The 24364-nt window shown below is 50.4% G+C and overlaps 1 protein-coding gene across 1 annotated transcript in view; it reads right to left on the reverse strand.

The window, feature by feature from the left end:
* Positions 1-1615: 1615 nt before the first annotated feature.
* Positions 1616-24364, reverse strand: part of LOC140418026 (uncharacterized) — a 149960-nt gene continuing 127211 nt past the window's right edge. Inside the window, 1 exon segment of the mRNA XM_072501456.1 lies at positions 1616-3689. Coding sequence (XP_072357557.1) covers positions 2895-3689 — 795 coding nt within the window. The 3' untranslated portion in view covers positions 1616-2894.

A 24364-nucleotide genomic window follows, 5' to 3' on the forward strand; every position in this document is an offset into this window, starting at 1 on the left:
AGGTGAACAGCATGAATGCTGCATGAACAGCTGTATCTTGACAAGGGAGAAAGGAATAGAAGGAGATGCTGATGGGGGGAGATGAAGAGGGCTGGGTGGAGGCTCATGCGGAACATAAATACTGACAGAGACCAATTGAGCCGACTGGCCTGGACCTGTGCTGTAGACTCAATGGAACAGAGACAAATGTATTCATTTTAGATCCACCTGATAAAACTCTTTTCTTGGGATGGAGGCATCACTGGCTGGGTCAGCATTTGTTACCCATTCATAATTGCCCTTGAACTGAGTGGCTTGCTAGGTCATTACAGTGGGGGACAGTTAAGAGTCAACCACATCTGTGTGGCTCTGGAGTCACGTGTGGGCCAGACCAGGTAAGGATGGCAGATTTCTTAGTAAAACAGATGGGTTTTTACAACAATCGACAATGGTTCCATGGTCATCATTAGACTTTGAATTCCAAATTTTGATTGAATTCAAATCTCACCATCTGTCCTGGTGGGATTCGAACCCCAGAATAATACCTGGGTCTCTGGATTACTCGTCCAGTGGCAATACCACTAGGCCACCGCCTCCCCCATACTATCCAGGATAAAATAAATGCAAAGTCGTGAGACTGTCCAGAATGTACCTGTTGTGTAGAACCTTGGTCAGACCGCAGCTGGAGGACTGTGTGCAGTTTTACTGCCCTTGTCGCCAGAGGGAAAGGGCAACAAAGGTTCACCAGACTTGTTCCGGGGATGGCAGGACTGCCCTTAGAGGAGAGATTGGAGAAACCTGGCCTGTATTCTCTAGTGTCAAATAATGAGAAGTGATCACAATGAAACCTACAAAATACTGAAAGGAATAGACAGGGGAGGTGCAGGTGAGATGTTTCCCCTGGTTGGGGAGTCTGGAACCAGTGGACACAATTTCAAAATAAGGGGGAAGCCACTTAGGACCGGTCTCGGAGGAGACATTTTTTTACTCACTGTGAGTGTTGTGAATCTTTGGAATTCTCTACCCCAGAGGGCTGTGGAAGCTCAGTCATTGAGTGTGTTTAAAGCAGAGACTGACAGATTTCTAAATACCAATAACACAAAGGGATATGGGGATAGTGTGGGGGACCCAGACTCACTCACTCACTCACACAGACTCACTCACTCACTCACACAGACTCACTCAAGTGGATGATCAGCCATGATCGTATTGAATGTTGGCGCAGGCTCGATGGGCTGAATGGCCAAGTCCTGCTCCAATGTTCCAATGATACAAAGAAAGGTAGGAAAGTGAATTGTGAATAGGACATAAGGAGGTTACAAGGTGATATAGATAGGTTAAGTGAGTGGAAAAAATATGCAAAATGGAGAATAATGTGGGAAAATGTGAAATTGTCCATTTTGGCAGGAAGAATAAAAAAGCTTCTTATCTAAACGGTGAGAGATTGCAGAGCTCTGAGATTCAGAGGGATCTGGGTGTCCAAGAGCATGAATCACAAAAGGCGAGTATACAGGTACAGCAAGTAATTAGGAAAGCTAATAGAATGTTATTGTTTATTGTGAGGGGAATTGAATACAAAAGTAGGTTATGCTCCTGTGAGCGGGAATGAATCCAAAAGAATCCCTCGACATTCAGGTCTGCTTCAAACACCAAACAGTTTATTGTTGTAACACCGGCGGGGAGTAAGCCTCTGGGCAAAGGCAGATACCTCTCCACTGAACAAAGGGAATCATCATCATTTATACAATTTCAAATAGTTAGTCAGCCCAACTCAGCCGGACACGATCCAATCACAATGATTGTAGATTACACACATTGACTGGTAGATCCAATGAAAGTGGTTACTGGGCAGCAGGGAATTGCGTGATCAGCTCATGGACAGCTAGGGGGTTACTCATGAACTCATGATGCCTTCCAGACCCCCTCATCGACCATCCTTGGGTCTCGTGTATACATAACTCACTTATCTTAACCTTGTTACTGGCTGGTACCATTGTCAGAATTCCATAAGAGCATCCCCCTTTGTGAGGGAGAGAGTGAGCTGACTGGTGGTGATTTAATCTGACGGTCACCACACCTCAGACGAGGGACAATGTTGAGGAGGCGGGGCCTTCATGGATGGCCTCAGCCGGTACAGCAGTTGAACCCATGCTGTTGGTGTCGCTCAGTATCACAAACCAGCCATCCAGCCAACTGAGCTAACCAATCCCCTGAAATATTAGTTATTGCCTGTCTCCCGTCACACCATTTAATGTTGTTTCTCAGTCCATGTCAGACAACCTGCCCCATACCTTGATAATTTTCTTCTGCGAGAAACACGAGATAAATTAAACAAAAGAACCATGTACCCTCCATGGCCCATCTCCATGGCAAGGTGGCATGCTTTAGGGGGATCCAAACAGAAATGGGAAAGAAACATCTTCCAACTTCCAAACCAACTTTCAATCTGTGATCCTTGTGAAATTTGAAACCAGGTATTCGCAACAAGGCTCGAAGAGCAACAGCCCACTGGAGTCAAAGTCATGAGACCGGCCAGTCCAGTAGAGGAAACTCTCCAACCATCCCCATTGACCAACTGTCAGAATGAACAAAATGTAGTCCTGGATGTCATTGAGAACAGAAACAATAACAGTAGAATCCAACCCCTGTAATCACTTGTGAACTTGTTTGTGTCTCAGCAGGTGCGATGAATCACGGAATCCCTTCCCACATTCAGAGCAGGTGAACGGCCCCTCCCCAGTGTGAACTCGCTCATGTGCCTGCAGGTGGGATAACTGAGTGAATCCCTTCCCACACTGAGAGCAGGTGAACAAACTCTCCCCAGTGTGAACTCGCTGATGTGCCTGCAGATGGGATAACTGAGTGAATCCCTTCCCACACGGAGAGCAGGTGAACGGCTTCTCCCCAGTGTGAACTCACTGGTGTCTCTGTAGGTTGGATAACTGAGTGAATCCCTTCCCACACGGAGAGCAGGTGACTGGCTTCTCCCCAGTGTGAACTCGCTGGTGTCTCTGTAGGTTGGATAACCGAGTGAATCCCTTCCTACAATGAGAGCAGGCGAATGGCTTCTCCCCAGTGTGAACTTGACGGTGTGCCCGCAGGTTGGATAACAAAGTGAATGTCTTCCCACACTGAGAACAGGTGAATGGCCTCTCCCCAGTGTGAACTCGCTGGTGTGTCTGCAGGTGGGATAACCGAGTGAATCCCTTCCCACACTGGGAGCAGGCGAATGTCCTCTCCCCAGTGTGAACTCGCTGGTGTGACTGCAGGCTGGACATATGAGTGAATGCCTTCCCACACTGGGAGCAGGTGAATGGCTTCTCCCCAGTGTGAACTTGCTGGTGTGTCTGCAGGTGGGATAAGCGAGTGAATCCCTTCCCACACTGGGAGCAGGTGAACGGCCTCTCCCCAGTGTGAACTCGCTGATGTGACTGCAAGTTATCGAACCGAGTGAATCCTTTCCCACACTGGGAGCAGGTGAACAACCTCTCCCCAGTGTGAGTTCGCTGGTGTATCTGCAGGCTGATCAACTGAGTGAATCTCTTCTCACACTGAGAGCAGGTGAACGGCCTCTCCCCAGTGTGAACTCGCTGGTGTATCTGCAGATGGGATAACTGAGTGAATCCCTTCCCACACTGGGAGCAGGCAAACGGCCTCTCCCCTGTGTAAACTCGCTGGTGTCTCTGCAGGTTGGATGAGGAAATTAATCCTTTCCCACACTGAGAGCAGGTGAATGGCCTCTCCCCAGTGTGAATGCGTCGATGAATCTCCAGCGCAGATGGGACTCTGAATCCCTTCCCACAGTCCCCACATTTCCATCGTTTCTCCATATTTTGGGTCTATTTGTGTCTCTCCAGGGCGGACAATCAGTTGACGCCTTGTTCACACACACAACACGTGTACGGTCTCTTCCTGCTGTTTTTTCAGGCTGTGTAACTGATTAGAGCTCTTTCCACAGTCAGTGCTCTGGAACACTGTCACTCGGGTGTGTGTGTCTCGGTGCTTTTCCAGTCACACTGATGTTTTAAAATCTTCTCAAGCCAACAGACGAGGCAAACATTTCTCCTTCTAGATTCAAAGTCCGATGATGTTCATGCCCTGATGAATCGAGTGACTCAGTCTGATCGAGACGCTTAGTTTGAGATATCTGTCTGTAATTCCTCCTTTTCTAATATCCTGTAAAAACAATTTACAAAACACATCAGTGTCAGTACAGGACAGAAACTCAGAACACACGGGGACTTCCGGTTGCGACATGTCGGGAGCGGCCGCATATGAGGCAGCTCTCATCCGGGGACTTTGTTTTCCATCTTTTTCACCCGGTCTTTGAGGGGGTTTGGGGATATTTCAAATTTGTCAATGGGATAAAGCTCAATTACTGTGGAAATGTCCAAGAAACCAAGTTTGAAGAAGCCAGCGGGCAAAGAATCGTCATCCGATTCAGATTCTTTTCCAGGCTCATTGGAAACAAAATGGCGGCGGCTGCTGCCAAAGCGAAAGTTATGGTGTTGTCAGTTGAGATGCTCATGGGCATCTTCGCAACAGCCGACTATCTCCGAGGATTTCCCTATATCAACCGAGGAGCCCCCAGCTCCTATTCAATTGATAAACGGTAAAGGGTGCAGGGCATGGGGGTGGCTCTTTCGATGAAGAGCAAGCGGATTGTCTCTTTAGAGGCTAAGATGGTCTTTTGGCTGATAATAACAAATCTCTATGTGCCAAAGTAGACGACTTAGAGAATCGCTTCAGGAGACAAACTCTTCGCGTTATGGGCTGCTGGAGGGATTGGAGGGCCCGCACCCGACTGAATACACGTCCAGGATGTTTGGGAAGATGGTGGGGAGGGTGAACAGTTGTTCCTTCCTGAGCTGGATGGGGCCCATCACTCGCTCTGTCAGACGCCTTGCCTAGGAGAGCCACCTCGGGCAATTACCGTCAGGTTCCACAGTTACCGGGATAAGGAACGAGTCCTGAGGTGGGCGAATGATCACCGTAACTACAAATGGGATAGCCATGCCATCAGGCCCCATCAGGATGTGGGGGCGGAGCTGCCAAAAAAGAGGGCGGCATTTATCAAGGCCAAGGCTGCACTTTTCATATGTGGTGTTCGGTTTGGGGTGGTTTACCCCGCACACCTCCCAGTGAGTTTTAATTCAAAAGACCACTACTTTTGAGGCGCTGGATGATGCCGATGCTTTTGTGAGGAAGCTCAGGCTCGGTATATTTTGTATTATATATGGGGTCTTGTTGTTTTTGGAGAGGGATTGTGGTTTTGGGGTCTTGTTGGGGTTTCTTGTACCAGTTTGTATTTGACTGTTTTTTTGTGGGGGTGGGGGTTTCCTTTATTTAAAGTTGGGTGCAGGTGGGAGGGGGGGGGGGTTGTTATGGTTACTCAGTTTTATATGCCCCGGGGGGGGAGTTGCCCTGCGAGCTGAAGAAGGTAGTTAATGGGAACGAAGTGGTGGGGGTAACTGCAGCTCATTAACATAGTATAGGTTTTAGATTATGGGCTGTGTGTGTTGGTTCTGTTTGGCGTTAAGGATTGTTGAGCAAGGATTGTTGAGCTAAGGGTCTGGGGGGGTTCTTCGGGCTTTTGGTTGTGGTTTTAATGAGAGGCAGGGAGATGGGGAGCTGGGGGATGGGGAGCTGAGGGATGGGGAGCTGAGGGATGGGGAGCTGGGGGATGGGGAGCTGGGGGATGGGGAGCTGGGGGATGGGGAGCTGGGGGATGGGGAGCTGGGGGATGGGGAGCTGGGGGATGGGGAGCTGGGGCATGGGGAGCTGGGGCATGGGGAGCTGGGGCATGGGGAGCTGGGGCATGGGGAGCTGGGGCATGGGGAGCTGGGGCATGGGGAGCTGGGGGATGGGGAGCTGGGGGATGGGGAGGGTTTATCGACAGTGACTACAGCTTGCTCTTTGCTCTGTTTTGTTGGGGGCCTGGTGGCCGACTCAGGTGGGCTCGATGCTGATACTTTTTCAGTCATTTTAGAATGATCTCTTTTGGTGGATATGGCTGACTGGGGTACGGGGTGGGTGGGGGTAAACCCTCAATCCGACTGGCCATTTGGAATGTGAGGATGTGAGGGGGTTGAACGGTCTAGTGAAGAGATCAGGGATATTCGCTTATGTGAGGAGTTTGAATGCAGATGTGGTGTTTTTGCTGGAGAGCCATTTGCGGGTCAGGACCAGACACGGTTACGGAAGGCTTGGGTGGGACAGATGTAGGTCCCAGGGGACCGCAGTGTTGATAAGTAAAAGTGTTTCTTTTTCAGCTTTTCGAATTCTGACAGATCCGAATGGGAGACACGTGATTGTCAGTGGGTCTTTCGTGGGCACCTTGATAGTCCCAGTACATGTGTCCACTCCGAATTGGGACGATCACAGTTTATATTAATAAATTACTGACCTCTATTCCTGACTTGGACACACATCAGCTAATCTTGGGGGGAGACTTTAATTGTGTTTTGGATCCTAGTCTGACCGATCTATGCCCAGGTCTGTGATTCCTTCAGGGTGGCCAAAGTGGTGGTGATTTTCATAAGACCATATGACATAGGAGCAGAATTAGGCCACTCGGCCCATCGAGTCTGCTCCGCCATTCAATCATGGCTGATATTTTCTCATCCCCATTCTCCTGCGTTCTCCCCATAACCCCTGATCCCCTTATTAATCAAGAACCCATCTAACTTAATGGAGCAGATTGGGGGGCAGAAATTCATACCTTGGATCCGTTGTTATAAAGGCCTCCCACCACTAGTGTTTATACAAATATGCTGAGCTCAGGTTATTTTCAGTTGGATAGGGGCACAAGGCAGTGTTGCCCACTGTCTCTGCTTCTGTTTGCCTTGGGGTGGCATGGTGGCACAGTGGTTAGCACTGCTGCCTCACAGCACCATGGACCAGGGTTCAATTCCAGCCTTGGGTGACTGTCTGTGTGGAGTTTGCACTTTCTCCTCGTATCTGAGTGGGTTTTCTCCGGGAGCTCCGGTTTCCTCCCACAGTCCAAAGATGTTCAGGTGAGGTGGACCGGCCGTGATAAACATCCCCCTAGTGTCCAAAAGGGGATGGTTGGGTTACAGGAATAGGGTAGAGGTGTGGGCCTAGGTAGGATGCTCTTTCAGAGGGGCGGTGCAGACTTGATGGGCCGAATTGCCTCCTTCTGTACTGTAGGAATTCGATATTACTATGAATAAAGCCATTGGCTACTATGTTGAGGTTTTCCGAGTGATGGACAGGGTTAGAGAGGCGAGGGAGAGAGCACAGGGTGTCCCTGTATGCAGATGATCTGCTTCTTTATATCATGGACCCAGTCTCCATGATGGATGAGATAATGAAGCTTCTGTGGAGTTTTGACTCCTTTTCTGGGTACAGAGTAAATCCGGACAAGAGCTCATATTATCTGATGATCCCCCAGAGAGGGGGGCTGACCTGGGGATGTTGCCTTTTAACCTTGCCAGATCCAGCTTGGTTATCTGGGAATCCAGGTAGCCCACGAGTGGGCCTCTCTTCAGAAATGTCAGTTTGCTCGGCTGGTGAATGAGGTCAGGGCAGATTTGCAGAGGTGGCAACCTCCCACTGTCTTTGGCCGACAGGGTTCAGATGGTTAACATGAACATCCTTCCGAGGTTGCTGTTTCTTTTCCAATGTCTCCCTATCTTTTATCTTTCTTCCCAAATCATCCAATGTTAAAATCAATACGCTGATTACTTCTTTCATTTGGGTGCGAAGGACCCCGAGGATTTGCAGGACATTCCTGCAGAGAGAGAGAGACAGGCTTAGCCATATTTCATCTGTTTAAGAAGGGTAGCAAGGATAATCCAGGGAACTACAGGCCGGTGAGCCTTACGTCAGTGATAGGGAAATTACTGGAGAGAATTCTTCGAGACAGGATCTACTCCCATTTGGAAGCAAATGGACGTATTAGTGAGAGGCAGCATGGTTTTGTGAAGGGGAGGTCGTGTCTCACTAACTTGATAGAGTTTTTCGAGGAGGTCACAAAGATGATTGATACAGGTAGGGCTGTGGATGTTGTCTATATGGACTTCAGTAAGGCCTTTGACAAGGTCCCTCATGGTAGACTAGTACAAAAGGTGAAGTCACACGGGATCAGGAGTGAGCTGGCAAGGTGGATACAGAACTGGCTAGGCCATAGAAGGCAGAGAGGAGCAATGGAAGGATGCTTTTCTAATTGGAGGGCTGTGACTAGTGGTGTTCCGCAGGGATCAGTGCTGGGACCTTTGCTGTTTGTAGTATATATAAATGATTTGGAGGAAAATGTAACTAGTCTGATTAGTAAGTTTGCAGACGACACAAAGGTTGGTGGAATTGCGGATAGCGATGAGGACTGTCAGAGGATACAGCAGGATTTAGATTGTTTTGGAGACTTGGGCGGAGAGATGGCAGATGGAGTTTAATCCGAACAAATGTGAGGTAATGCATTTTGGAAGGTCTAATGCAGGTAGGGAATAGACAGTGAATGGTAGACCCCTCAAGAGTATTGAAAGTCAGAGAGATCTAGGTGTACAGGTTCACAGGTCACTGAAAGGGGCAACACAGGTGGAGAAGGTAGTCAAGAAGGCATACAGTATGCTTGCCTTCATTGGCCGGGGCATTGAGTATAAGAATTGGCAAGTCATGTTGCAGCTGTATAGAACCTTAGTTAGGCCACACTTGGAGTATAGTGTTCAATTCTGGTCGCCACACTACCAGACGGATGTGGAGGCTTTAGAGAGGGTGCAGAAGAGATGTACCAGAATGTTACCTGGTATGGAGGGCATTAGCTATGAGGAGCGGTTGAATAAACTCGGTTTGTTCTCACTGGAACGACGGAGGTTGAAGGGCGATCTGATAGAGATCTACAAAATTGTGAGGGGCATAGACAGAGTGGATAGTCAGAGGCTTTTCCCCAGGGTAGAGGGATCAATTACTCGGGGGCATAGGTTTAAGGTGTGAGGGGCAAGGTTTAGAGTAGATGTACGAGGCAAGTTTTTTTAAACAGAGTGTAGTGGGTGCCTGGAACTCACTACCGGAGGAGGTGGTGGAAGCAGGGACGATAGTGACATTTAAGGAGCGTCTTGACAAATACATGAATAGGATGGGAATAGAGGGATACGGACCCAGGAAGTGTAGAAGATTGTAGTTTAGTCGGGCAGCATGGTCGGCACAGGCTTGGAGGGCCGAAGGGCCTGTTCCTGTGCTGTACTTTTCTTTGTTCTATTATTGGGCAGCCAATATTGAAAGGGTGCTGGGGTTATTCAGAGATCTGAATTCTATATGGGGGCAGATGGAGACAGGCACTTGTCAGGGTCCAGTTTACGGGCCTTGGTTAATGCCTTGCTTCCGTTTTCTCCTATGGAATTTATCTTGAGCCCTGTGGTGGTGGCTACACTGAGGGTTTGGAGACAGTTCAGGCAACGCTATTGGCTCAGCTCAATATTGTTGTTGGCCCCTCTCTGTGGGACTCACCACTTTTTGCCTGCGGATTTAGATTTAGGTCCTGGAGGAGGGAAGCTCTGCAGAAGTTTGGTGACTTGTTTGTGAACGGCAGGTTTATTGGTTTTGATGAACTGGTGGAAAAATTACAACTCGCGAGCTCTAATTTTCTTAGATGCATGATTTCCTACGTAAGGAGATCTCGGCGTTTCCTTTAGCCCCCTGCTGTCTCTGATGATTTGGATTCTATCTCTTGCTGACGTGGGTGAGGGTAGGATTTCAGATATCTACAGTCTGCAGAGCAAGCTCCACTGAATGAGGTGAGGAGAAAGTGGAAGGGGGAATTGGATCTGGTTTCTGTGGAGGGGGTGTGGAGTGAGAATGTACAGGGTCAACACAACCTCCTCCTGTGTTAAGTGGAGCTTGACTCAGTGCACAGGGCACATCTGACAAGGTTGTGTGGTTTTGTTCTCGGGGGTGGCAGACAGGTGAGCTTGGTGTTCTCGGGTCTGGCGAATCATAAAAGGTACCATCCTTTTAGCCAGACAAATAAATGTGTCAAGCTGAGGGAGCAAAGAATGTCAATGTCTTTCAGAGAGAGAGACCTGGGCCAACCTTTCCAGAGTCTGCACCCTCCCTGGATTCACTTCCTTTCCCTTCAGTTGCTGCAAGTCACCAATTAAAGATCAGAATGAGAAAATAAATGGAAAGGGGGAGAAAATAAACTGTTTTACTCCCAGATGTTGAAAACAAGAGGAAGTATCAGTCTGGGTAAAGCTCAATATTCATTCACACAAAGCCCGCGCTCTGATTGGCTGGAGGGCAAAAGTCCTTCCGGTTGGCCCACTCTTTCCTTTCGTCAACATTTCAGCGGGAAGTCAGGGCGGGGGGAGGGTCTCTGCACATGCGCAGCTGCCTCTCTGCTATGGACATGCGCATTACTGGTCGACGCTGGGACGCAAGCGGAATTGTCGGTGTTTGGAGCATGCACATTCGGAATAATGGGCCTGTTCGTTTTGGAGAGCCCGAGCAAAACTAAGGAGGTGGGTGGAAGGATTTGGAAATACTCTGTGGAGCCGCAAAACCTGATGAATAGTTGTCAGCTCCCTGATTCTGGTTCGGGAAATTCTTTCCCAGGACCAGGCTCAAGTTAATGCCCAAAATATTTGTTCAGTGAGTGGAGGATAGGGAGGGGAAAACAATAAGGTTAGACCCCGCCCCTCATTCACTCTGACTGGCTGAAGGACCGAGCGGCTGTCTCCGTCCTCTAGCCCCGCCCCTCATTCTCTCTGATTGACTGGAGGACCGAGCGGCTCTCTGAGTCCTCCAGACCCGCTCCTCATTCACTGAGTGCTGGAGGACCATGCGTCTGTCTCAGTCCTCCAGTCCCGCCCCTCATTCACTCAAATGGCTGACACAGTCCTCCAGCCTCATTAACTCTGACTGGCTGGAGGGCCAAGCGGCCGTCTCAGTCCTCCAGGCCCGCCCCTCATTATCTCTGATTGGCTGGAGGACCAGTCGGCTCTCAGTCATCCAGCCCCGCCTCTCATTCACTCTGATTGGCTGGAGGACCAGGCGGCTCTCAGTCCTCCAGCTCCGATCCGTTACCTGGAGACTGGGCAGCGCATTCCCAACGTAAGATATTCAAATTCCGGCTCCAAAATCACACCCTGGCGAGTAGGCCGTGAATCCCCAAGGAAAGGTTTTTTCATTGAGCTCCGAAAATCCGGACCTCTCAGTCCACTCCCTGGAAACTAGGCCGTGAATCCCCGAGGAAAGGTCTTTATACTGACTGCTCCGAGACTCTGCCCCTCCAAGTCCGCTCCCTGAAGACAGGGAGAAAGAGGCGTCAGAGACTCGGTATTGGGGAATGAGAGAGGAAAGAATGTTCTCCAGGAACTAGAATTGTCTGTTCTGAATTTCTATCCTGTGCTGACAGTGATGTCTTTTGTAAACTCCTTTTACAGGATATGAGAAGAGGAGGAATTACAGACAGAAATCTCAAACGTAACGTCTCGATCTGACAGAGTCACCAGATTCCCTGGGATCTGACTATCATCAGCCTTTGAATCTAGAAGGGAAGAAGAACTGTTTGCCTAATCTGACAGCCTCAAAAGGATTTTAAACATCATTGTGACTGGAAAAGCACTGAGACCCCCCCCCCCCCATGAATCAACATTGTGCCATTCACAGCAGGGAGTGACACGTGTGAACGAGACTTCCAACTAATTTTCTGACCTGGAGAGACACAAGGAGACACAAAACATGGAGAAACCGTGGATATGTGGGGACTGTGGGAAGGGATTCAATGCACCATCTCAACTTGAGATTGATCGACGCATTCACACCGGGGAGAGGCCGTTCACCTGTGCTCAGTGTCGGGAGGGATTCACTGTGTTATCCCGCCTACAGACACACCAGCGAGTTCACACTGGGGAGAGGCCGTTCAACTGCTCAGGGTGGGAAGGGATTCACTCAGTTATCCCATCGACAGACACACCAGCGAGTTCACACTGGGGATAAGCCATTCAACTGTTCAGTGTGGGAAGTGATTCACTCAGTTATCTCATCTGCGGAGACATCAGCAAGTTCACACTGGGGAGAGGCTGTACACCAGCTCTCAGTGTGGAAATAAATTCTCTGAGTTATCCAGCCTGCAGACACACCCGTGAGTTCACACTGGGGAGAGGCCTGAGAAAGATGGAAAACAAAGTCCCCGGATGAGAGCTGCCTCACATGCGGCCGCTCCCGACATGTCGCAACCGAAGTCCCCGTCTGTTCTTAATTTCTGCTGTACTGACACTGATGTCTTTTGTAAATTGTTTTTACAAGATATTAGAAAAGGAGGAATTACAGACAGATATCTCAAACTAAACGTCTCGATCAGACTGGGTCACTCGATTCATCAGGGCCTGAACGTAATCGGACTTTGAATCTAGAAGGAGAAATGTTTGCCTCGTCTGTCAGCTTGAGAAGATTTTGAACATCAGTATGACTGGAAAAGCACCAAGACACACACACCCGACTGAGAGTGTTCCAAAGCACTGACTGTGGAAAGAGCTTTAACCAGTTACACAGCCTGAAAAAAAATCACACCATTCACAGCAGGAAGAGACCGTACACATGTTCTGTGTGTGAACAAGGCGTCAACTGATTGTCCGCCCTGGAGAGACACGAGGAGACCCAGAATATGGAGAAACGATGGAAATGTGGGGACTGGGAAGGGATTCAGAGTCCGATCTGCGCTGGAGATTCATCGACGCAGTCACACTGGAGAGAGACCATTCACCTGCTCTCAGTGTGGGGAGGTATTCATTCAGTTGATCAGCCTGCAGATACACGAGCGAGTTCATAGCGGCAAGTGGCCGTTCACCTGCTCTCAGTATGGGAAGGGATTCATTTCCTCATCCAACCTGCAGATACACCAGCGAGTTCACACTGGGGAGAGGCCGTTCACCTGCTCTCAGTGTGGGAAGGGAGTCACTCAGTTATCCCACCTGCAGTCCCCACATATCCACGGTTTCTCTCACCTGTGGAGACATCAGCGAATTCACACTGGGGAGAGGCTGTTCACCTGCTCTCAGTGTGGAAATAAATTCTCTGAGTTATCCAGCCTGCAGACACACCAGCGAGTTCACACTGGGGAGAGGCCGTTCACCTGCTCTCCGTGTGAGAAGGCCATCACCACGTTATCCAACCTGCGGAAACACCAACGAGTTCACACCAGGGAGAATTAACTCAGTTGGCTGGATGGCTGGTTTGTGATGCAAAGCGACTCCAACATCAGGGGGTTCAACTCCCGTACCGGCTGAGGTTATCCATGAAGGCCCCACCTTTTCAACATTGCCCCTTGCCTGAGGTGTGGTGACCGTCAGATTCAATCACCACCAGTCAGCTCTCTCTCTCTCTCAAGAGGGCAAAGCAGACTCTGGTCCTCTGGGACTTTGGCGACTCTTATTTCACACAAATACAACAAACATAGATTCCTTTAAGGAGCAAAAATCCAACAGGAAAAGTGATGCAACCGTGGCTAACAAGAAATGTTAAAGATTCCATTAGATCAATGGAGGAGACTCATAAAGTGGCCAAAATAGTCGTAAGCCTGAGGATTGAGAACTTGTTTGAGAATTCAGCAAAGGAGGATCAAGAAACTGATAAAGAGAAAATAGAATATGAGAGCGATAAACATAAAAAACGACTGGAAAAGCTCCTGTAGGAATGTGAAAAGGAAAAGATTAGCAAAGACCAATGTGGGTCCATTCCAGGCAGAGACAGGAGTGTTTTTTTTTTTTAATTTAGAATACCCAATTCATTCTTTCCAATTAAGGAGCAATGTAGAGTGGCCAATTCACCAACTCTGGACTTCCGGTGGCGGCTATGGAGGGAGACTTCCGGTGGCGGCTATGAAGGAGTAAGTTGCACATTTGGTGGCTCCCGCTCTGGTCGGACTTTTGGACCTTTCCCCTGGACTTTTTTCTGGTTTTAAACGGTAAATTCAAAGGCTGAATCAATTGGACACTGTTTCCACGTATTCGTGTATGGAGCAAAGAACCAGAAGTGCACGAAAAGGCAGAAATAAAAAGTTAGCCAAGAGCTGTGTTGAAGCTGCAGCAGGAGACAGCATGGCCGAGGACGGGACGCCTGGGGTGGCGGCGCTGCGACCATCGGAGCAGTTGATGCAGGTCACCCAGGATGGTTTCGGGGTATAAGCTCAATATGGGGAAGAGCGAGATGTTTGTGGTCCAGGCGAGAGATCAGGAGAGACGACTGCGGGATCTGCCATTCAGAGTGGTAGGGGACAGTTTCAGGTACCTAGGTATCCGAGTGGCGATGGATTTGCGACTAAATAGAATTTGGCCCGGCTGGAGGATCAGATGAAGGAAGGATCCGGAAATGGAATGCGCTCCCGTTGTCTCTGGCGGGCAGAGATTAAACGGTAAAAATGACGGTCCTCCCAAGATTCCTATTCATTTTTCAATGCCTCCCCATCTTCATCCCGCAGTCCTTTTTTCAGCGGGTCAATAAAGTTATTGTGGGCTGTGTGTGTGTGGGGGGGGGGGGGGGGGGGGGGGGCGGCGCAAGTCCCCGCGAGTGAAGAGGGCAATGCTTGAGTGAAATCGGGGTGGATCGTGAGCTGGCGCTGCCGAATTTCAGCAATTATTACTGGGCGGCTAACATAGCCATGGTGAGGAGGTGACTGGTGGGGGGCAAGCCGGCGTGGGTGCGCATGGAGGCGGCTTCTTGCAAGGGCACAAGTCTGGGGGCGTTGGTAACAGCGCCTCTACCATTCCCGCCAGCGCGGTACTCCAGTCTGAGTGGTGGTGGCGGCCTGAGAGTCTGGGGGCAGTGGAGGGGACATGTGGAAGCAGAGGGGGCATAGTATGGTCCCCAATCTGCGATAATCACTGCTTTGCCCCGGGGAGGATGGACGGGGGGGTTCCGAATTTGGCGGAGAGCGGGGATCGAGAGGATGGGCGACATGTTTATAGAGGGGAGTTTTCCGAGTATGAGGGCGCTGGTGGAGAAGTTTGCATTGGCGGGGGGAAATGAATTTCGATATCTGCAGGTGCGGGACTTTTTACGGAAGCAGGTACCAACCTTCCCACTCCTGCCGCTAAGGGGGATTCAGGGTAGGGTGGTTTCTAGAGGATGGATAGGAGAGGGAAGCGCCTCGGACATATATAAAGAGCTTATGGGATCGGAGGAGACGCAGACTGAGGAGCTGAAGCAAAAGTGGGAGGAGGAGCTGGGGGGAGAGTTAGAGGAGGGCCTTTGGGCAGACGCGTTGAGTCGGGTCAACGCGACCGCAACATGTGCCAGGCTCAGCCGGATCCAATTTAAGGTCGTTCACCGGGCCCACATGACAGTGGCTCGGATGAGCAGATTCTTTGGGGTGGAAGACAGGTGTGTGAAGTGCGCGGGGGGGCCAGTGAACCATGTCCACATGTTCTGGGCATGTCCAAGGCTGAGGGGATTTTGCAGGGGTTTGCCGACGTCATGTCCAAGGTATTAAATACGAGGGTGGCAATGAGTCCAGAGGTGGCGATTTTCGGGTTGTCGCAGGATACGGGAATCCAGGGGGAGAGAGAGGCGGATGTTCTGGCCTTTGCTTCCCTGGTAGCCCGGAGGTGGATATTACTGGCATGGAGGGACTCAAAGCCCCCGAAATCGGAGACCTGGCTTTTGGACATGGCTGGCTTCCTCTGCCTGGAGAAAATTAAGTTTGCCATGAGAGTCTCTATTAGGGTTCACCCGGAGATGGCAACCATCCGTCAACTTCTTTGCAGAGAATTAATCATCAGCAGAAGGGTAGCACGGTAGCATTGTGGATAGCACAATTGCTTCACAGCTCCAGGGTCCCAGGTTCGATTCCGGCTTGGGTCACTGTCTGTGCGGAGTCTGCACATCCTCCCCGTGTGTGCGTGGGTTTCCTCCGGGTGCTCCGGTTTCCTCCCACAGTCCAAAGATGTGCAGGTTAGGTGGATTGGTCATGACAAATTGTCCTTAGTGTCCAAAATTGTCCTTAGTGTTGGGTGGGGTTACTGGGTTATGGGGATAGGGTGGAGGTGTTGACCTTGGGTAGGTGCTCTTTCCAAGAGCCGGTGCAGACTCGATGGGCTGAATGGCCTCCTTCTGCACTGTAAATAAAAATTCTATGATTAGGGGGGTAAGTAATTGTTGAACCTGTGGGAGAGGTAGGTGGTATTTGCACTAGGTTAATATTTTCCTTGTTATGTACATTGTTATTTTGTTGCTGTTACAATGCCAAAGAAATACATCAATGAAATGTTTCTTTTAAAAAAACGGGGTGGGGGGGGGGGGGGGGCGGGGGGAAGGCCCGGGGTGGCACCAAGTTGAGGTGGGGGGAGGGAGTAAGGATGTTGTGGCTGTTCGCTGTTGCCATGGTTATTTTGTGTTGTTCTTCTTTGTTAAGTATATATTTGAAAATGCCTCCAATAAAATATTTAAACAAAAAGAATCCCGCCGCCGGCGAATGGCGCGCCGCCGAGAACCACGCGGCTGGGGAACCGCAGAACCCCACGCCCTATCTCTCTCGGTACATCCAGACCATCTAACTCGCCCTATCTCTGTTACCAATTCCAATCTCTGCAACGCTCCCATCAATCTCACATTTTCCTCCCACTGGAACCCTCCAGTTCTCTTTACGATCCACTCAACCTTCGCCCCTTCCGATCTGAGTTTGTCATTCAGAGGCTACATCCTATATCCTCCAGCTCCTACAACCCTTCCTATCTCTGTGACCTCCTCCAATCCCAAAACTATCCCTATTTCTCCAACCTCATTAAGAGGTATAACCCTGTTTATCGTTGTAATATTCTTCAGTTCCTACATCCCCTCCACCCTCCATAACACCCGTTAGCTCAACTCTTAGATAGCACATCAAATTACAGCAATCTCCTCCAGATGCTGCAACCCTAAAGCCCCTGCAACCCTACCTTACCCCTGAAACCACTTTAACCCCCTCCAACCTCTTTTTTTTCTGTTAAATCCTCGATGCCCCCACAATGCACACAGAGCTGTAATCTTCCCCAGCCTCTAAAAATACTCACTATTGCTGTATCCCCTCAATTGCTCCCTTGTCTGATAATCCCAATAGCCATAAAACTCTCTCCATCCCAGTTACTGTGTTGAGACTCTTAATACCACCCCATGCCTGTTACCTTCTCTCAACTGTACAATTCTCCCTGTCTCTGTCACATCCTCCAGCCCCTACAACTCTCCCTATCTCTGTAGCTTCCTCCCATCCCTACAACGCTTCCTATCTCTGTAGCTTCCTCCCATCCCTACAATCCACCGAAGACCCTGGCGAAGGAGGGCGTCGGACTCGTTTTGCCGCAGGCCGGACACCATTCGCACGAGGTGCTGGATCGGGCGGCGTGTAACGAGACGGAGACCGGCACTTCCGTGATGAACGGCGTAACGGTTGTACATCCACGGCCCGTGTGCCCGAGGATTCCCCCTCTGATGCGTCCTGTGTCTCCATCTCGGAGTCAGAGTCTGCTGCCTCTGTCATCTCGGTGTCTCTATCTCCATGCGGGTTTGTAACGACCTGCGCAGGCTGTGAGTGAGGCACCAGAGGAAGATTGTGAGGACCATTGTCTCTGGTCTCTGCGGCTGTAGAAATGAACTCCGGGGGCGGGGAATCTTTGGAAGGGATAGTCTTCTGGACCGAACGTGGTCTACATGTTTGCGCTGGAGACGACCCTGGGCTTGCACCTGGTAAGATATAGGGCCCGTTTGGCAAAAGATTACACCAGGGACCCACTGGGCACCACCAGCAAAATTGCGAACAAACGCTGGGTCACCGGGTGCAAACTGCCGAATTGGCCGATGCCGAGAAAAACCCTGTCCCTGCCGTTCTTGTGTGCGGCGTACCTTTGCGCCAATGTCTGGGAAAACCATACTAAGGCGGGTGCGAAGTCTCCGGCCCATTAGGAGTTCTGCGGGAGCTACCCCAGTCATCGCATGGGGGGTGGTTCCATACGAAAACAAAAAGCGAGCCAGTCTCGTGCCCATTGACCCGGAAGACTGCTTCTTTAGGCCTCGTTTGAATGTCTGCACTGCGCGCTCTGCCAACCCATTTAAAGCCGGGTGGTAAGGGGCAGTGTGGATATGGCGTATACCGTTCATCTTAATGAACCTTGCAAACTCCTCACTGGTGAATGGAGTGCAGTTATCCGTGACCAGCACCTTGGGGAGGCCATGTGTACTAAAAGACAAACGCATCTTCTCAGTTGCGCAGGACGTTGTCCCCTGCATCTTATGCACCGCTAGCCATTTAGACTGGGCGTTGATTAATAGAAGGAACATGGATCCTTGAAAAGGGCCTGCAAAATCTGCATGCAAGCGTGCCCAAGGCCGCCCTGGCCATTCCCAGTGATGTAGGGGCGCGGCCGGCGGAAGCTTCTGAAGCTCCTGGCAAATGGAGCAGTTTTGGGCCACCTTCTCAATGTCGGTGTCGATGCCTGGCTACCAAACATAACTCCGGGCCAACATTTTCATTTTGGTCACACCTGGATGCCCATTGTGCAAGTCTCTTAGTATCAGTTCCTGTCCTTTTTCCGGCACAATCACACGCGTCCCCCACAAGAGGATGCCGTCTTCCACGCTGAATTCTGACAGACTGGAGGAAAATGCCTGCAACTCGCCTGGGAGCTGTCTCTGCTGCCCACCATACAGGACTATGTGTCGAACCTTTGACAGGACTGGCTCCGTCTGGGTCTACTCACGGATTTGTGATGCCGTGATAGGCAAGGTGTCCATAAAATTTAGGGTTGCAACCACCTCACCGGTCGTGGGGGTCGACATGGGGCCGGTCGATAAAGGCAATCGGCTCAGTGCGTCGGCATTCGCTATCTGCGTTCCTGGTTTGTGCTCCAGAGAATACTCGTATGCCGCGAGCAACAAACCCCGGCGCTGGATCCGTGCGGAAGCAATGGGCGGTATTGGCTTATCCTCTCTGAAAAGTCCCAGCAGAGGCTTATGATCAGTCACGAAAGTGAAGTGGCGGCCATACACGTACTGGCGGAAACGTTTCACCGTAAAGACCACTGCAAGGCCCTCCTCGATCTGCGCATACTTTTTTTCCGCTGCAGTCAATGTGCGGGAGGCGAAAGCTATCGGCCGCTCGGCCCCGTTCTCCATCTTGTGGGACAGGATGACCCCAATACCATAAGGGGATGCGTCACATGTGACAAGCAAAGGCTTTCCAGGATCATAGTGGGTTAGTAACCCGGACGACGACAATTGTTGTTTTACCCGCCGGAAAGCAGTTTCTTGCGGCTGACCCCAAACCCAGGTGTGATTTGTCTTTAGCAGAAGATGCAACGGGGCCAGCGTAGTTGCCAGATTGGGGAGGAACTTCCCGTAATAGTTTACGAGGCCAAGAAAAGAACAAAGATTCGAAGTGTCAGTCGGGGCGGGGGCCTGTTGAATTGCACGCACCTTCTCTGCGACGGGGTGCAAACCTTCGTGTTCCACCCGATAACCCAGGTAGACTACTTCCTTTGCCTGAAAGACGCACTTTGTGCGACGTAAACAGACGCCAGCTTCCGAAAAGAGTAACGACAGCCTCCAGATTTTCCAAATGCTCCTGCTCCAACGTCCCTGTGATCGAAACGTCATCTAAGTAGACAGCGCCACACGGTAAACTTCTCAAATGCCCTCCATAACGCATTGAAAAATAGCGCAGGCAGAGGATACTCCAAAGGGCAAACGTGTACATTCATACAGGCCCCGGTGTGTATTAATCGTTACATATGGTCGGGAGGCAGGGTCCAGCTCCAACTGTAGGTAGGCGTGACTCATATCTCATTTTGTGAACGAGAGTCCACCTGCAAGCTTTGTGTAGAGATCCACTATGCGAGGCATTGGATATCGGTTGAGTAGGGAAGCCGTGTATTCACTGTAAGTTTATAGTCGCTGCACAAGCGAACTGTGGCATCTGGCTTCATTACAGGTACAATTGGTGCTGCCCAGTCAGCGAAACGGACGGGCCTGATAATACCCAAAGTTTCCAAATGAGTGAGCTCCCCTTCTACCTTCTCGAGCAAGGCGTAAGGCACCGGGCGCGCCCGGAAATAGCGCGGCGTGGCTCCTGGTTCGACTTGGATACGGGCTACGTATTTTATTTTCCCCAAACCGGGCTGGAATACATCTGGGTATCGTCCTAGCACCTCAGTCAATCCTCCAGAAACTGTTTGGAGGATGTGCTGCCACTGCAAGAGCAAATGGCGCAACCAGTCCCGTCCCAACAGGCTGGGCCCATGGCCGCGCACCACGATAAGTGGGAAACGCCCCTCCTGGCGTCTATAAACAACAGGGGTCATCGTAGTTCCTGCGCTGTCCAATGGTTCCCCCGTGTAGGTGGCCAACCTGGCCTGTGTGTCGGTTAATGTAAGGGTCTGTATACCCTGCTTGATGCGGTCGAATGACCTCTGGGCGATCACGGAGACCACTACGCCAGTGTCCAACTCCATCTCAAGCGGGTGACCATTGACCCGTACTGTCACCTTAATGGGGGCCACACGGGGAGCTGCCACACAATGGAGCTGCAGGCAGTCGTCCTCCATCTCCACGTCCTCAGGAGTAGTCGCCACAGGTTCATCCACATGGAAGGTACGGTCCCTGGGCTGGTCCCAGTTTCGGTTGGAACGACGGCGCCTCTGGCGCCCCCAGGACCGGCGTCCGAGACGGGGTCGGCGCCTACAAGTCTGACACGGACATGGCTCCTCATCCATTGGTTCTGGAGAAGGCTCCCTTCGGGGAGGAATGTCCGACGGCCACTGGCGTCGATCCGGACGTCGTCTCGCCCAAGGTGCCGCAGGAGTGCGGGGGTCGTTTTCGGACAGAAGTGGTAGCGCCTCAAGGCATGCACTTCCATTCCCTGTATCTCCTGCACTCCTCGTTCTGCACTCTCTCGGGACAATACTATTTGAATGGCCTGTTGAAAAGTCAATGTTGGCTGAGCTAACAAGTTTCTCTGGGTGGCTGCATTGTTAATACCGCAAACCAAACGGTCGCGTAACATTTCTGACAAGGTCTCACCATAGTCACAGTACTCCGCAATCCTGCGTAGCCTGGATAGAAAGTCGGCAAGGGATTCTCCTGGGGTCCTCTCAGCGGTATTAAACCGGTAACGTTGGACTATCGTGGATGGGGCTGGGTTAAAATGCTGCCCCACTAAATTCGCAAGTTCCTCAAGCGTTTTGGTGTCCGGCAAAGTTGGGTACGTAAGGCTCCTAATCACCCCAAACGTATGCTGGCCAAAGGCGGTGAGCAATATGACCACCTGGCGCTCATTTTCGGTGATATTGTTTGCCTGGAAATACTAACGCATCCGTTGTGCATACTGGTTCCAGCTTTCCAGCGCAGCAATCAAAACATCCAAACGTCTGTACAGAGGCATGGTGTAATAGAAAACTACTTCCAACCTGTATCCAACAAAAATCCAGGGAGGTGGCTTCAGCAGTGCAGACAGCTATTCACTTTAATTCTCGTCGCCAGTTTTGTGAGGGCCACGAAGAATCCAGCACGGGTTTCAAGGATACAAAGAAATAACATTTATTTACAATAACATATATATACACAACAGCAGCAAGCTCACTTGCTGCTTACTCCTTCCTGCTAGTTCCAAACTGGCCAGCTTTATTTATACAGGGAGTCTGCTAATGATTTCTCCGCCCTCCCCTCAATGGGGAAGCTCATACACCCACAGGATTGTGGGATTGTCATTAGTCTCCAGCCAATGGTAAGCAGGCAGGTTATAACACCCCTCTACCCTGGGACAAAGTGTGGTGACAGTGGGTGAGACTGAGCAGAGCTGGCACTGAAACAGAGGCCATGAGGGAGCAGACACTGAGCAGGCTGTGAGCAGAGTTCTGTCAACAGGGCCCGAGGCCTTCAGTCTTTCTCCCACACTCTCACTCTTTCTCCCTCTCTTTATCCCTCTCTTTATCATTTTTCTCTCTCTGTGAGTGTGTGATTGGAGCTGGAAGAAACATTCACATCGATCATCACAACACAAGGAGGCGTGTAGGGTTAAATCTGTAAACATTGAATTTAATATAAACACCTCTAATGCAAGCTAGATCAATTAATTAATTTAAAACCAATAAGTAAACCTAATTAAAAAGTAAACTTAATTAAATACATAACATTAAAATTTGTATTTTACACATTGTATATCTATGAACACAGGCAAATTATATCAGTAAACATTTTGAGTTTGTCTACATACAACTACATTTGTATGAAGAAATTGGATTAAACACAAGTTGAATTTGAGCAAATAATCTGTTTCAGTGGAGCGTTTATCCATGCTGCTGGTCTCCCGCTCGCTGTCTCACTGCTCCGTTATCCTCGCTGATCGAGCGATCACTGCTCTCACCGCTCCGTTATCCTCCTCGCTGATCTAGCGATCGCTGCTCTCACCGTTCCGTTATCCTCCTCGCTGATCTAGCGATCGCTGCTCTCACCGCACCGTTATCCTCCTCGCTGATCCAGCGATCGCTGCTTTCACTGCTCCGTTATCCTCCTCGCTGATCTAGCGATCGCTGCTCTCACCGCTCCATTATCCTCGCTGATTTAGCGATCACTGCTCTCGCTGCTCCGTTATCCTCCTCGCTGATCTAGTGATTGCTGCTCTCACCGCTCCATTATCCTCCTCGCTGATCTAGCGATCGCTGCTCTCACCGTTCCGTTATCCTCCTCGCTGATCTAGCGATCGCTGCTCTCACCGCATCGTTATCCTCCTCGCTGATTCAGCGATCGCTGCTCTCACCGCTCCATTATCCTCGCTGATTTAGCGATCGCTGCTCTCACTGCTCCGTTATCCTCCCCGCTGATCTAGCAATCGCTGCTCTCACTGCTCCGTTATCCTCCTCGCTGATCTAGCGATCGCTGCTCTCACCGCTCCATTATCCTCGCTGATTTAGCGATCGCTGCTCTCACTGCTCCGTTATCCTCCTCGCTGATCTAGTGATCGCTGCTCTCACCGCTCCGTTATCCTCCCCGCTGATCTCGCGATCGCTGCTCTCACTGCTCCGTTATCCTCCTCGCTGATCTAGCGATCGCTGCTCTCGCCGCACTTTTCTGCTTACTGCTGGTCTCCGCAACGTTTAGGGAAAAGGGAAAATAAGAACATACAAGAATTAGATAAGCTCTGGAAAAGAACAGGAAAGAATCGAGAATAAAAACACTTGGGGCCAATTTCAAGGGATTTAGAACCTATTCCGGATTAATTGCAACCAACGATTGGCAGCAAAACTGTAACAGAACAGTGGTCCCCTTCTAGAGATTAAATACTTCAGGTACCGTCAGTGTTTATTCGTACAAGAAGGAAAAGCAGGACAACTCGTTGAGCTCCCAGGATGATAAAAGAACTGAAGTGTAAGATGAAGCAGAAATAGGGTGGCTAACGTCAGCTTAATAATCAGGTGAAAAGCAAGATCATGGCTGATCTGATTGTAACCTCAACGCCACATTCCCAGCTGCCCCAACAACCATTCACGTTCCTACTTGTCGAGAATCTATCCAGTTAGCTGTAAATATATTCACCGACTCTGCTTCCACTGCCTTTTGAGGAAGAGTGTTCCAATGACACATCCCGCTCGGAGAGAAAATACTTCTTCTCAAATCTGCCTTAAATGGGCAACCCCTAAAGTTACTTGTATCCTTTCGAATGAACAATTATACAATTCTGTTCAATTCATCAGGCAGCTCCTTATTTTCCATTATCAATTTTTCACTCATTTTCTAGAGGACAAAAGCTCACGGCATTCACACATTTCACAGAGCAAACCCCAGACAGCACACAGCCATGCGGCCAAGGAGACCTGCACAGTGATTCAGGGATGCCGACTTCACCAGACTGTTGAACACGGTGGAGTCCACACGGGATAAATTGTTCCTCCAAGTGGTTGGAGGGTCAGCCACAGGTCAGCCAGTGCCGCCTGGGAGGCAGTGGCAGCGGCCATCAACTCGGGGGGTGTCACCAGGAGGGCCGACACCCAGTGCCGCAAGAAGATCAACGACCTCCATCGGGCAGCAGGGGTGAGTTAGCATCCGCCACCTCGCACCAGTCTCACACGCCACCGCGGCTGCACCCCCTTATCCTCACGGCCCTGTGGTTTGCACAGCACCCCCACCCCCAGTACACCTTGGCACCAACCTGCGCACCCCACCCATCATCAGCAGCGGTGCCCATGCCTGTCACCCGCCACAGCTCCCCCTTCCGCTGCCACTGAAGCTTTTATGTGGCTCACATTGCCCTCTCTGTCCCACAGGAGAAGTTGGCCCATAACAGGCAAGAAAGGGCCCAGATGTTTAACCATCTTGTGGATTTAGTAAAGAAACATTACGACCCTAAACTGTCCGTAAACCTGCAGCATTACCGATTCTACACGGCTGGGACGATCCCTGGGAATACCAG

Source organism: Scyliorhinus torazame, chromosome 5 (genome assembly GCF_047496885.1).
Source record: "Scyliorhinus torazame isolate Kashiwa2021f chromosome 5, sScyTor2.1, whole genome shotgun sequence".
Taxonomy (NCBI): domain Eukaryota; kingdom Metazoa; phylum Chordata; class Chondrichthyes; order Carcharhiniformes; family Scyliorhinidae; genus Scyliorhinus; species Scyliorhinus torazame.